Source organism: Nestor notabilis, unplaced genomic scaffold (assembly GCF_000696875.1).
Source record: "Nestor notabilis isolate BGI_N333 unplaced genomic scaffold, ASM69687v1 scaffold11596, whole genome shotgun sequence".
In the NCBI taxonomy this organism is placed as follows: domain Eukaryota; kingdom Metazoa; phylum Chordata; class Aves; order Psittaciformes; family Psittacidae; genus Nestor; species Nestor notabilis.
In genome coordinates, this window is record NW_009933335.1 from 30,764 (window position 1) to 45,995 (window position 15,232).

The 15,232-nt window shown below is 37.6% G+C and overlaps 1 protein-coding gene across 1 annotated transcript in view; it reads right to left on the minus strand.

Annotated features, from left to right (window-relative positions):
- The window catches only part of SYT9 (synaptotagmin IX), a gene marked incomplete at both ends in the record, with an annotated part of 31,760 nt that extends 17,207 nt beyond the window's left edge, over positions 1-14,553 (minus strand). The window contains 2 exons of the mRNA XM_010016837.1: positions 10,725-11,271; positions 14,202-14,553. Of these exons, the coding sequence (XP_010015139.1) occupies positions 10,725-11,271; positions 14,202-14,553 (899 nt within the window). The remainder of the gene's footprint in view (positions 1-10,724; positions 11,272-14,201) is intronic.
- Positions 14,554-15,232: the final 679 nt, after the last annotated feature.

Consider the following 15,232-nt stretch of genomic DNA (forward strand, 5'->3'; position numbering starts at 1 on the left):
TGTTTCCCTTTACTGCATATGTATTTATTTTATTGTTGGGGTTGTCCAAAAGTTACTGTAATGTAGATCAGATGGTTGATTAAACCACAGCTGGCTTTTAGAAGTATTTTTAAAACCCCAGGATGCTTTTAAAAAGAAAACACATAAAGATTTCTATGAGTTCTGAAAACAAATATACCAAATAGGGTATGGGGAATTATTCTTTTTGTCCTCTGTGTTAACTTTCATAGTGTTTGGGTAGCAGTTTCTATATGAATAGAAAATATTAGACATTGGATGATATTGCAAGTCTCCTATTCACCGCTCCTTTTAAAATAACTTTACTGCAGGAAACAGAAGAGCAAATGTTAGGAGAAGCAGTGGATTTCAGCCATTTGAGCTGTGGCTGTTAGTACTCAGTAACTTGGCAAGCAAAGTCATGTTTTCTGATGTTGCAATAAACTGTTATTTTTAAGATGCCAGATTTGGCCCAAGAATCTGAGTGGGGAATTTTATCCCAATAGTTCATATAATCAACTGTGAAACCCACCAGCTGCCAGTTGTTTTCTGCCTCTCTGCCCATCACAAGCAAGATGTCATCACTAGTCAGAAATCTTCTTCCAGATGGTGTACGTAGCTTTAATTTTGAGTTTGATGAAAGGAGTAGTGAATGATTAAGCACTCACTAAGGTAAGCTGTAGCTTGTAACTACTGTTTTCTTGAGTAAATAGAGCAAGGTGTTTAATCAAGCAATGAAGTGCCAGAAACATTAAGCTATACACATCTCAAATGTCATGATATCACATACATTGCTAATGGAGTCTCATCGTTTGAGCCTGTCACTTCACCAAAGTACATGGTGTGAAATACTCATTCTAATTCTCTGCTAGGGAGCCATACGAAGGCTCGGACACTGCAAACACTGTATGCTTCATTTACCTTGTGAATACTTCCAGTGACTTTACTGAGACTAACTATGGAAGTCATCATACTCATAATTCTAGTCATCATTCTAGAATTTGAGTGTGCACTGCAATTGTCTTTCAGTGTTTGTGAGGACTGGGGCAGAATTTGGAGGTCTGTGTGCGTTTGTCATTTATCCTACCCAGGCAAGCACAAAAGGATGTGGTAGTGGCCTGTTGGATTTTTCAGGAAACAATCTTCCTGAATGATCAGAGAAATGAGAAAAAAATCAACTAAATACTAACTTAAAATAAAGATCTCTGCTGTAAAAAGGTAGTAAACTTGGAACTAATAAATCTTGATGAAAAAACTTTTAGTCAGTTTTGTCATTGTTTCTTTAGCTCTGCTCTTAGAAAACCAACTCACCGTGGAAAAGTGATACCTTTCTGTCCCTCTTCCCTTGGACAGTTTTTCTGCTAAAAGTGACCTATTTTTTTTACAAAGTGAAAGAATGAAGAGCATAGCTATGTATCGTTCTGCAATAATCTGAGCAAGGTTCTCTACAGAGCCTCAGAAGTAGCCTTAATGCTCTGAAGGGCTGGGGAGTGAAGAGCTAAAAGCTGTCATGTACATCTCTGAGGCCTCCCAGGGACAATTAGGGCCTCTACAGTATTTGGAAGTGTACTTGTTGATCATAGCGAAGTGTAGTGTGTCTTTTAAAGTTTCTACTCTCATTTATGTCCATTCATTTGTTTAATCTTTTATTTCTTTCAAACGATTTGCTGCTAAAAGTCTCCTAGACTAGGAGAAACACTAGAAAAGCTACAGATAACATATACAGGCCTTATTGTGGGAACCAGTCAGCTCAAATTTCAGCTGCAACTTCTAATGTTTTCCCCTCACAAAGGTAGTGGGGAGGGCTGAAGAGCGTGATTAGTTAGCAAATGGTGTATCCCAATCTTAATTTCAACAAGCACTAGAATTTAGTCTGTAAGCACAAAACCCATGTCTCTGAAGCACTACAGTTATGATCCAGTAATTCCTTCCTTCTGTACTGACAATGTTTTGTCCTCTCTAACAGGACTCTGGAAAGATCCTGTAATCCTGAATGGTTAAATGTGAGACAGGTTACGTCCTCTAATAAGAGTTTGAATGGGTACGGACAAATCTTTAGTGTGAAGAAGAGCCTGTTTATAGTGGCACTTTCTTTTCTACTTTGACACTTTTCTACTAGACACAGGCCTACCAGAAAAGGTGAAGTCAAGACTGTACCCCAGTAAGCACATATTTTAGGTTGTGTTGGTATGCCAGCCTGTCAGGTATGGTGCTTCCCAAGTAGAAAGGCTATCCCCTGTAGAAATATCCAGTACGTACTGGTAAGAATTTGGAGCACAGTTCCAGTTAATTGCTAAGTAAACAATACACAATAACAAAAAACCCCACTTACTGCTTAAATAGAAGACCATGGAAAATAACATGAGAACTGGGTAAACAGACTGTACACAGAGGAAAACTGTAAAACTGAAATACCATTTGGTGGAGAAAGAAGCTTGATGGCTGTGGTATCTTGTGGGGATTAAAGACTAAAAATGGCTTGAGGCTTTTCACATAAGCACAGTATGTTCAGAGGGAAGAATACTTTCAAGTTTGGCTCCAAATATTGAAACTAAATTTAAAGAGTAGGATTTTTCAGAAGTTTGGTTGAATGCACAAGCTATCAAAATGCTTTCTATGACCTGTGCTAGGGAAAAAAAAAACAAAAGACAAAGTAAGCATTCCTCAAGCTGTTCAATAATTACATGCATGTTTGAAGTGATTTTTTTCCCTGCCTGGCTAAATACTTGTTTAAATTGAAAGTTATATAACCCTGTAGAAAAAAGGCTGTGGCACAGTGTAATCTTGAATTGTGTGCAGAATGGTTACAGCCAAGATTACCTTAATACAGCTATTTTAGCCTTAACGCTGTGCGAGTGCTCTTTGCTCAGCTGAAGAATTGCTGCCTATGAATTGTAAAATGCTAGAGCAATTTTTTTGTGTGTTTGCAGCTCCCACTAAACAATTTTGGATAGTATAACTGAGGGACAGGCTTGGCTGACCAGGACCACATTTTGGCTTTGTTTTATGTGCAGTGTGTATGTTATTGTGAGCTATTTCACTGAAGGCTACTCCTGAGAGCCTTGGTTAGAGAGAGGTTTCTGAAGAAAAAGAACTAGCAGAGGAGGGTGAGAAGAAAGGAGAAGGGGAATGTGTACAACAGGGATAGTTACAGATTCTACATATAGAAAAATATGAATTTAGGATTGGACCTAACTGGTTTTAGCATGCAGCTAATGTATAGATGAAAATACCCTTTGTATACTATTGCTGTGCTGCGGTTGTTGCCCCAGGGAAACAAGTATGATACAAAGACAAAAGAGAGAGCTCAAGAATATGACGGGCAGGGGAAGAATCAGTGTGGAAAACAGAGTATTTCATAAGGGATTTTGAGCTATGTCCATTTTGAAGTATATCCCTCATATTGACTTGAAACATTTTTCTTTGATAGAAAACAGGACACTTTGTTCCTATTTCAACCTTCAGAATGTTTTAAAATATTGCATAGAAGAAAATTCCAAATGAAATTTCTGAAATTTCTCAAAACACTTACTTAAAAAACACAAAACAAACCCTTTAAAATTCTTTAACTGAAATGGTCCCATTTCTGCTAAATGTTTGGAGTTTTTCTGTCTGCTTTAGTTTTGACTTTGTTTCTTTTGTTTGTTTGTTTATTTGTATGCTTTTTGTAGATAAATATCCAGACTGAAAAAAGCTCACTTGTAAATTCTGATGGCCATACTCCTGGGTTCTGCAAACTTCCAGTGGTACATACACAATTCTCTGAATTAGCATTTTCTAAAACTAGTCCTAGAAGCCCCAATAAACATTAGTTCAGGCTTCAGTGATATTACAAGATTCATCCTGGTTCTGACCATGCCTGTGGAGCTACAAGGCTGTTGGGTAATCACTTGCACTGAAGAGCCTCCATTGCTTTTAGAGCCAAGCTTTCAGTGCTTGTACCACTGATTGGGACCAGCCTAGATGCCATTCATACCATATGTCTTCAAGGCATTTGACTCCTTTTTACTTCAGACCCTTCCCAATTTTATTGAATATCATTTTCACAGTTGCTCCAAACATAATTAGGCATCTGCTGTCTTTAAATTTTCTGCAAACACACATCAATATTTTATCTTTGCCCTATAAAATTGTACATAACTGTATCTGCCCTTTGGTTAGCCAGGCTGACTGCTGTCTCCTCATCATTGAAATGCATGTCATTTCTGACAAATCTTCTTTCACAAAATAATTAGCAAAATCATTAGATTAAAAAAGAAAACAGAAAGACAAAAGGAAAATCCCAGTTTTGAAATTAATTCATTTAAATATGTGGTTATTAAGTAATTAAAAACCGTAGGAAAACCAGCAGCTGCATGATGACCACTGTACCTCTTGTACTCATGCTGAAGGCTAATTAATTGCTTTTTCATGTTTACTGTGGTGATCCTCAGAAATCTGAAAGATTAAAGATCTACGACTTTTTATCATCTTCTGGCTGTGAAATGATCCATTGTAAGTGGGCTTTTATTTTTTCTGTACATTTGATTAAGGAAGAAGAGTCAGGAAAAATCATGAAACAAAGAGTGACCTTTGTGACTTAGGAGAAGATGAATATCCACTGATCTACCCCTTGAAGGCAATTATGCTTTCTGTAGTGTTTTGGGTACTTATGGGTTTGGTTGTGGTTTTTGGTTTTGGGGTTCTTTTAATAAATCTAAAATTTAAGTGAGGCGAATCTTACCTCTTGTGTTTACTAGCCATGAAGTAATTGTTGTTGCTCATTAAGCTTTTGGCATGCTTTAAGTGGGCAAGACTCGTAGGTTTGCAATTCTATCTCTTCCAGAGAGACTTGTATTTGCAAATCAATTAAATAGATACTTGACCACATCAACAACTGATTGCCTCCCTGATGCCATAGCCTACTTGTTGTAAACAAGTGGAACATCAGATTAATGCTGGATATCTGTTCTGTATTACAAAAAACAAAAACAAAAACAAAAAACCAAAAAACAACCAAAAAAACCCCCAAAGGACTAGCGTTTCCCATTAACTGCTATAGTCCTAAAATGCAGATATGGCACATAATGTGGATGGTTTGGATTTGATTTCATAAAGAGACAGATTTGCTTTTCTTCTGTTCCTTCTCAAACTGTTGACTGAAGAATTTTGATAACCATTGTAAACACTTCAAATGTTTTCCTGAGAGCTTGCTTAATGCCATTGCTCTTCTAAACCCAGCAACTTGCCAGAAGAGGAATTTTAGAAATACTAGCTAAAACATCTTGACAAGCTAAACATTTTTTTAAATCAGAGTAGGTGGACTTAGTTGACTTACTGCCAGCTACAGTATCTGTCGAAGAACATAAGCTGTGCTACAAAGAGTGGATTAAAGCTGGTGCCAGGAATCTACAGATTCTGGACCCAGTCTCATTTCTGCAATTTAGTAGTGTCATGTCTTGAGCAAGTCACATCCTTTTTGTCCACATTTGTTCCACTGTCCATGAATTAGGGACAGTATTTACCTACTTCTTTCAAAGAAGGAAGTTTTGAGAGTATAAACCCTAAGGATTATGACCTGCACCTATGCATGTGCATTTGGCACACACTAAACAGCTTGCAGCCTCTTAGCAGGAGTGCTCCTGATCATTGCAACCTTTGAGGACTTTTTTTTCCTCCCCATAGTTTTAAACTGCAAAAAAATCTGGTAGGTTTGGTCAGGTTCCAGTATTTTAGACTTTTATTATGCTTTCCATAAACAACTGACTGAAATAACGTAGTCTCTTGTCTCTCTTCCACACATACTGTGGTTGGCATTAACATCCCTGAAACAGAGAACTTGAAACTTCCTTCTGCTAATGTTATGATTCCAGTTGCATCTCAGTTATACAACACAAATGCCTAAAAATACAAATTCTCAAATCCTTTCTTGGGCAAACTTGAGAATAACAGCAGTGAACAATTAGCATTTCTAGAATGCAGAATTTCAAATACTTAGAGCCATGCTATTTTCTAATTCTCTCTTTGTCAAAACACTAGCTTGTATACCAACATGCAACTTAAATTCTCAAAAAAAAAAAAGGTTTTCTTTATTGTTCTGTGTGAAAGGAATTCAGCATTATCTGAGACACTATAGTATTCCTGACCACTACATATACCCTGAAAGAGCTTGAAGATTCTTAAAAACAGATGCAATAAATTTCTTGGCTCTGCAACTTCCAGCTCTTTCTGGATGTCAAGCAACTTGATATAGAGCTTATGTTTCTTTACAGCTTTAAACTATCAATAACTATCTTCTGGATATTCAGCAAACCATACACATTCTCCAAAGTCTGTGACATGTTACTTCTCAAATTCTGTATGTAGTACCCAGCACTGTCTTTCTGTAATCTCTTTTCCCTTTCTTTCAGAAGTATTTTCATTCTATATTTTCAGTCTCCTTTTGTGAGTGAAATATATTATCATATTGAATGAATATATTATCATATAATCATATATTATCTTTTAATTTGGGGGTCTGGATGCTGCACTCTTCAATGTTTACCTAAACACAAAAGCAGAAGTACTTCAAAACAAAGTAACCTTTTGAATCCTTTCCTTCTGTTATCGTTTCCAATTGTTGGCCAATAAAGAGTAAACCATAGTTTGAATCTGAACAGCTTTTACTTTTACTTCACACCTTTACAAGAGGTGGATACAGCAAAGGGTCTCAAAGGACTCACACAATAAGGATAAATGGTAGGATCCAATATGGTAGCTACAATTTATAGAATATTAGGTGCATAATCACTGCAAATCCTGTTGTAAATATCCTTTTAGAATGTTACTGGAAGATTCATGAAAACAGGTGAGTCCGTGCTGTACAGCTTTGGGGTGAGATGAGAAAATGGTGCCAATGGGGTGTTATGAAATTAAGAATTTTTTAAAAAAGTGTATATAATAAAGTTTAGACATTCAGAAAAAGAACAGTTTTCACTGTATCATGCCTAGCTCTCAAGCATAACTATATGTGAAAAGATAGCATCAGTGTCAAAAGCTGATACACTGTAAGACTAAAGCCACAAATTTTGCCTCCTAAAATGAGTAGCTATTTTTGAAAATGCTGGCCCTGGTAAGAATAGAAATGTGCATTGTTCTTTATCACCCTGCTCTAAGTGGAGGCCACTTTTAAATACTTGTCTAGAAAGACCACTTGCTTAGCAAGTGACAAAAGCCAAGCATTTTGAGAATCCAAACAGCCAGTATGAACCAGATTTCCAGTTCCCAGAAATCCTTCTCTGTGCCCTATAGCTGCCTGCTCATGTTTAACTAGCAATTCTTGAGAAAGTATTTTCCTTTCTGGGTGTACAGCAAATTATGCAAGTGGATACCTAGCATTTTCTTAAAGAGAAAGTTCTCCTTTATCTGAAATGGACTATTTGACAGCAACCTGTCTTTCATAGTATATTTTACTTTGTGACAAGCCATGTATTTTTGCCTGATCACGTATGAGTTTAAAGATGGCAACCAAGGAAATATTAACAACTCTTTTCTCTTCAAAACATGCTATCAATCTATGAATACTACAGAAACAAACAAACAAAAAACCCCACCCCAAACCCTGAACATGTGTTAGACACTACTAAACAAAACATACCAACTACTGGAACCCAGCCTAAAAATGAAATGTATCTTTCCCCTTGATGAGCCAGAAACCAGTGTAATTTGTCTGGTAGATATGCAAAAAGCTTATCTAGTTCATTTCATGTTCATCTAAGGTTGATCCACTTAATTATTTCTTCCATTAAACAGACCACTGCTGCTTTTTTTCTGGTTGGAAAAAGTGCCATTGTCACAGGAGAGAGATTTTATGCTCGGAAGACCTGGGATTAGAAGAACAATCATTTTGATATTGGAAATTTGTGTTTGAAGGCAGATTGCTTTTGAGCATGTAGAAGGTTTTTATGCTGACACTCGTCTGTGTTATGAAATAATTTCAAACTCTGGGATGATAGCAGATGTTATAGTTCAAAGAATCAAAACTCCTGGTTTTGGATAAAAAAAATATTTCAGTCTTGTTAGAAAACAGAAGAAAACATACGGCATAATAGGTCAATTGAATGGCATTGTTTGCAGGAAAGCTGACATTTCAGGCATATCCGCAGTGCTCCCTTAAAGTAGGCCATTTTGCTGGGCAGAGGAGGATTTAATACATTCTCTTATATTGCTGTGTCAAATTGGTTTAGAACATAATAAAATGGGGAATGTAAAATAAAGCCCTCTGGGATTGCTGGTTATGCAGTGTAGTAAGATTCACATGAAATGAAAATGAATGTGCTCTTCAGAAGTATAGAAGTATGACAAACTTGTCATGTGTAGTTGTGTGAACCTTCCCTTTTTATAGTGTGTTTCCTTGGTTTATCCCTTCTGTGCTGCACTCTTTGTTGATCTACTTGATCAGCATCAAGTGATTCACTTTGTTGATTCACTTGATCTACATCAAGTGAACTTCCTTCGGTAAGTTTGCCCAGCATTGGTCTGTTCTGTAAATATTATTTAAAACAACAAGACATTCAAACATAACTATTGAACACTTGCTACAGTTCATACAGTTTCTGTTTGCAATTATAAACAGCCCAACAGTGCTCTAAACTTTCCCGAGATTTATTTCAGAGATTCATTACTACTGCCTGCTGGCCTGGTTTGGAGTGCAGCCAGTTTTCACTTCAGCAGCTTCACTGAGTAGCCCGTAGGGTCCAGCTTCTGCTGTCAGTCTGCAAGATATCTAAGCTACACAGACAGGGAGAAGTGCTGAAATTTGGTTTCTTAAATGATGCTTGAAGGCTTTCTCATAACTTCATGGAGTAAGTTATAACCTTTGAAATTTTGGAAATGTTAATTAGTAAGCGGAATACTCCACACTTTCATTTATCTGCTACTCTTATCTCAGAACTCACATTACCCCAAATTGGATTGTGCCTCCTAAGTACTATGCGTCATTTGCTTTGAAAAGGTCTCTGTTAGCTGAAAACCCAGTGACAAGTCTAGATGGCAGGTCCTGTGTTCTGTTTTGATAAACGTGGTTACACTTCATACAGGAATTAATATTAGTCAGAATTAATAAATCACTTCAGCCCTAAATTTAATTTCAGAGATTACAGGAAAACTGATTACAAACTATATGCTGCATCACTTTTGAACTTTGGAAGGGGAAGTGATTAAAAACAAAAGACTAGAGCCACTCTTTTGTTTAAGTTAAAGCATGGAAAAAGGCCTAGTACACATCAAAGTAACTCCAGTGTGCATGTGCATTCAACTTTTAGTTGATTGTAAAACTGAAGAGAAGTTGAGCTTGGGACACTTAATGCTGTATGAAGACAGGCTTTCACTTAAAATGACTGTCAACTCCTCTGTCAGATTCTTACTTTTCCCTTGCAGCTGAAGAGCAGTAACTTTTCATAGAAAAGCCGGATTCATCCTTCTGTGACACTGAGTGTCCATGACCCTGCCTGTACCTTGAGTGAGGGAACTGCTAGTGCTGCGGCTGCTGCAGTTCCATCCTAGCGTGGAAGAGGATTGTGCAGTGAGTGCACAGCACATTTCACATGAATATATGTAACACTGAGAAGTCACCTTAAAACAAGGACAATACCAATTTTCAAAAAGAAACTCCAAACAAAAAGACAGACTTAATCAATTTGGTCAGTAATATGGGCATGCTACCAGATCACAGAGGTTATAAGGTGAGGGTCTGAATACAGGAAAGTTATTTGGCTTAGAACATCCTTTACTTTTCAACGGCTTCTTATACGCAACTAAGCATATGCTTAAATGCTTTCCTGAACTGAGGTCTAACAAACTCACGCTTTGATCTTACTGTTAAGGATGTTTGGTTTATTTGACTCTAACATGTGCACTCCATTTGAGTATGGTTTGACATAGCAAATGAAATATTTACTGACCCTTGGCAACAGTACCTTTCAGGACTTCTGTAATGTATCATTCTCATTGAAGATCTGATCTCCATAGGATGAATATAATTAATTTCTAAGAGCATTACGAGGAGGTTGGCTCATGCTTTGAGAAGAAAGCTCTTTCTTTTCCATAAGTAATTTTTGTGGATTTGTTCCTAATCACTAATTGGATTCCTGCATAGAATTTGATAACAGAGACTTTGGGATAGCAGAAATATGGACTTCTAAGTTTCCCATTTCCCTATGTAACAAAAAGATACCAAACAAAGAGTTAAACCACTTCAGTGTGTTTCATTGCTTTCATGGAACAGCGTTGTCTGAACTCTGTTTGCCTAGTTTATATATCTCACTTTATGAGAATATAGTGTTCCAAAGGACTGAAGAGCATCACATAAGAAATCTCGAATTTGCAGTTCTGGCTGATTAGTAGACTGCAATTTATGTGGCGAATCATGCAAAACACAGAAAGACAGGCAAAATAAGAGAAGCAGTATTTCCTTAAGTGAGTTTCTGATTAAGTAAGATTAAGAGGAAAACATTCTCCAGCTTTTCTACCCCATCAGCAGGGCAATGACTAAACCCACTATCTCCTACATAAGACATTCTTTAATATATCCAAAGAATGAGAAATGAAGACTGAAAATGTACCATCAATTTCCTTGGATTAAGGTCAATGCTTCAGAAAGAGAGAGAATAGTTTCCTTCGCAAATTTATCAGACAATTTCAGTTATGATCAGATTAAGGAAATAAAATCAGAAACAAAAAATTTCAAAAAAAAAAATTGTAATACTTACATTGGTGACATATTCAATATCCTTCCAAATATTACATTCCCTGGGAAAATCTGCCAAATCTAAAAAATTATCCACTACCACTTGGCCAATCAAGTCATGCCTGGAGAATCTGTCAAAGTCATACACAGAGAAATGGAGCTTCCTTGCATTCAGATCATTATATGGGACCGTAAATAAAAAAACTTCATCAAATACTGGATTTAGGGTCTTTCTGTGCACTTTAGTCTGGTGTTTTGTTTTCCTGTCAGGAAGCAGATAGATCTTCACATATGGATCTGAAGTTCCAGAGAAGTCCTTTGCTGGCAGGTTGATGGCCTTGTGTATCTTCACTATTAACTGCTCTAAATCACAATCATATTTCAGAATAAAGTTCAGTTTTCCACATGCCTTGCTATTACTCCTTCGGCCATCATCTGCGTCCACTGATCTTTGTTTATAGAGCTCTGGCTTAATGCGGCCAATCCCCGTCAGTTGCTCCTGTTTCTGAACCTGCTGGATGTTGAAGTCGGGGTTGGAGAGGTTGAGCTGTCTTCGGATTGAATTATGCCTTAAGTGGAAATGAAAGAATTGAAACAGATTATGTTGAATATGATGAGAATCTGTGCACACACACTAAAGATACTGTTCTCATTTGACATACTTTTGTAATGTATGATGGGGTCAGATTTTTACTTGCATACAGTGATAAAGCATGATAACCAACAGCTGTGAGAGCTCACCTTCAGCATTAAACTGCTCATATCATATAATTCTCTGTTACTCTGTCTCAGGCTAGTGGTATGTATTCTCCAAACCTGGCTGAAGAAAGTGACAAATGCAAATTCACAGCCATTGCAAATCCAAGGGATCTGCCTTACTGGCAAGTATAATGTGATACAAGAACTGTAGATGTTCTTATCACATACCATTTTCAACTGAATTCTTTGGATTATTGCCAATGAAATGAGTTACATTATGTAAATGGGAGTAGGATATGGCCTATTTTGCCAGCTGAGTTCGCTGATTTCTGGTTCTAAGGCAAAGCTGGACAAAGAAGGATACTTCCTGACATTTCTGCATTTTAGTTACTTAATTACTTAATTACCATGACTACCTCATTTACAAGTGGGCTGTTCTGGTCTGAAATGGTGTGTTGACGTCCTCAACAATTGTTTTGTTTTTTCTCTCATACCTGATGTAATAAGCTCTGTGGTACTTTGGCTGAAAAGCTCCTTTAGTTTCATTACTCTGAGAAAGTTGCTTTTAGCTTCGGTCCAGTGAAATTTATTACCTGGAGTCACTCAGTTACTGTGATTGAAATTTCCACTTCATGAGATAGTAATAGAAATCAAATTTGCAAACCCTATCAGGGTAGTGGGATGTGAAAGATGGATTAGGTAAAATCCTAATCTTATATGAGTTGGATTCCACTTTATTTCCTATTCATATGCAGCAATCATCCAGTGTCTTGGAGTACCATGAGCTGTGGTTGTACATATAAAGAGCATGTGGAAAATGCTAGCACAGGATTAGTCCGAAGTGCTTTATGTTGAATATAATCAGCAATAGTTCCTCTGCTATCATTGTTCATTCATTCCTTGTGAATATGTGTTTATGCATGCTTAAAACAGGAATGGTCTCTTATATACTAACCTATTTTTTTCTTGTATAATAAATACATAATTTTATAGCTATATAATAGTCATTTCAGGATAAAATATTATTATGTTACAAAAAAAGATTTTTATTATTCAACTCTTAAGCTCCTCACCACAGTGGGAGGAATAAAAAGAAGGGAGGAAAGGCTGGAGAGACATTTTAGCAAGGATTGTGGTGGGGCTAGTGCCTGGTCTCTATGGCCACAGAGGAATGCCACAAGCACCCAGTTACGAAGGAAAGCAGCCGAGACAAAGGTGAACCAAGGATGCAACGCAAGGAAGATGGGCCCCTCCTGCTCAGTGAAAGAGTCTTTTGGAGAAGACCTGGTCAAAAGTAAAGGGCAATGAAAGAGAGGAGTAAAGAGCAAAACCTGTATCAGCAAATGATATGGGAAAAGGTGGGACTTGGACAAGTCATGCTCTTGTGGACAGAGAGACAGTGTAATAAAAACCTGCTGGAGAGAGCGAGACTGGGAACAGCTGCCAAAAGAAAGGTCTGCAGAGATTGTCAGGAGTGAAGACATTGTGCATGCACTGAGGATGCTGAGGCAAGCTCTTTAAAAGATTGGGATTGCTGCTACTTCTTCTGAGATGACTATGCTGTGGTGATACTCTCCATTTGTCACTTGATTAAGTATCAGAATTGGTGCCCTGTTGTAGCAGAGGAAGTCTGTATCTGACTCAATACTTTCACAGTATCAATGACACACGAGAGCTCTTGGTGTTAGATGTTAGATATGAATCTTCTGTTAATGAGTCTTAAATGCGTTTTTTCCAGCAGTTTGAAAACAGCAGCACTAGCTCTGTACTGTACCTGTGGGCTATTAATCCTTAGCTGGAATTCAATCTTGTGTGTGGTCGGGTATGTGTGCTTTGGTATCCGTAATTATGGCTTTGACCTCCCCATAGATTCCTACAACAATGTAAGCCCAAACCATTCTTATGCTAATCTAAGGAGGAAGGGCACCTGGATCTTTTACTGAGTAATATTAGTTAACTATGTTTTGGGATTTCCCAAATTCTTTCTGAGACATGTTTTGGACAACCGGCAACTATTGAACTGGCTGTTGCCATCATTCCCATGTTCAGGTGTGCCAGCAGGCACAAGTCTTGGCTAAATTTGTACTCCTATATGGCCAGAAAGGAGGCTAGTAAAGAGCATTAAGGCTAGTGCTATATCTTTCCAGCTGAAGTACACCTGCTTTAACTCCGACATCTACTGTTGCTTCACATGCTGATCCTTTTTCTTACTGTGTGAAACATAATCCTTTCATCACCTGCCCCTATACACAGGCTTACCCTCTCTCTTTCCTCCTCCCTCCTGTACTGGTTCTCCAGTTGCCCTGGGGACCCCACTTACTCTTGTTCAGTCACTTTTCCCCCCACAGCCATGATTGTGGCTAAAATCTATGATTCTTAATCCTGTTTCTAACTTTCAAGTGCTGCATTAGCTTGCCCTACTTTTCTCCTTTGGCTGCTGTAAAATTTTTGAGGACACATTACTGAGTATTCAGCAACAGTGCTAAGTGCAAATGAATATGCTTTACAAGCTAAATCCAGGCTGTTCTGGTGCTTTAAGAGACACACAGTGCTCTGTCTTGTCCAGCTTCTGAGGGAGAGGCACAAATGAGATACTAGTTGATAGAAGAGTAGAATAGTATTGTGATGCTATCATTTTAACCTAAGAGGTTCGCACACCTCAAAGAATAACTTTTGTGCAATTTTATTTTAAAAAGAATGTGGCAAGAAAATTATACATTCAGTGTATTGGATAATCAAGCTGTTCTCTTTTGACTGTATCTGTATTCATTAATACCAGACAGAAACTGGAGTTACTGACCGATCAGAAGAGGTTGGTTCAGTGACCTGACGATGCATTCGCACATTGTGTACACAGTTCTCCTTTGTTCCTGCCTGAGCATCTAAGGGAATATCAGGGGAGGTGTGGCTGATCTTCATGGAGGACTCTGGATAGGCTGCAGGCTGTCCCAGATAATCGTCACTGTAGTCATGGTCATTGGTCTCTGTATCTGTGTAGTTCAGCGATTCTTGTTTGTTGTCTTTGTTCCCAAATGGCAGACCACGCTCTCGCCAAGGGATCCAACAAAGCTTCCAGGATACGAACAGAGACACACCAAACAGAGCAAGACCACAGGCTGTGACAACTAACGAGAGCAAGCTTATTGAGATATCTGCAAACAAGAAAAACACATGCATGTCACATCTTTTGTGCTCCTTGGAGCTCTGAATTTTCAAGGCATACAATATGGGAAGTAAGTATCTCTGGATTGCAGAGCTACAAAAATTGAATTCTGATCCCTGCAACAGTCATAATAGAAACATATTAAATGTCCTATTCTTTTTTTTTTTCCCCCCCCAAGAAAAAAAGTTAACTTTGTTTGGAATTCAAGACTTATCTTGATAGAACTTACTTTATATTTTTCTCTGAAAGCTGGGTGGGATGAAGGCCATGCTAAGTATGAAAAGAGTTGTTCACTCAACTTTCTACTGATGAAAAAGCAGTGCCTGCTCTACATTGTACCTTTTCTTTACTTTCACGTAGTGCAGTTACCTTCATCTCCTTTACCAGATCTTACTACATTCTTTTCCAGAGACTGTATTATACTTGAACACATGAAAATATGTACACATGCACATATGTGACATGATTTTTTTAGGTATTCAACTGAAGCATCTTGTTTTATTATTTTCAATCCCTTCTTTTCATCTTAAAATCATTCTTATCTTTGCAAATTATATTGGACTATCAATATATGGCTTGCTAGTTATAATTTAGATAGGTACCAGTATCTCTTAAGAAACAGATTTTTCTGGGTTTTATTAGTCCAAAGGCTTGTTTGTTTCCAAACT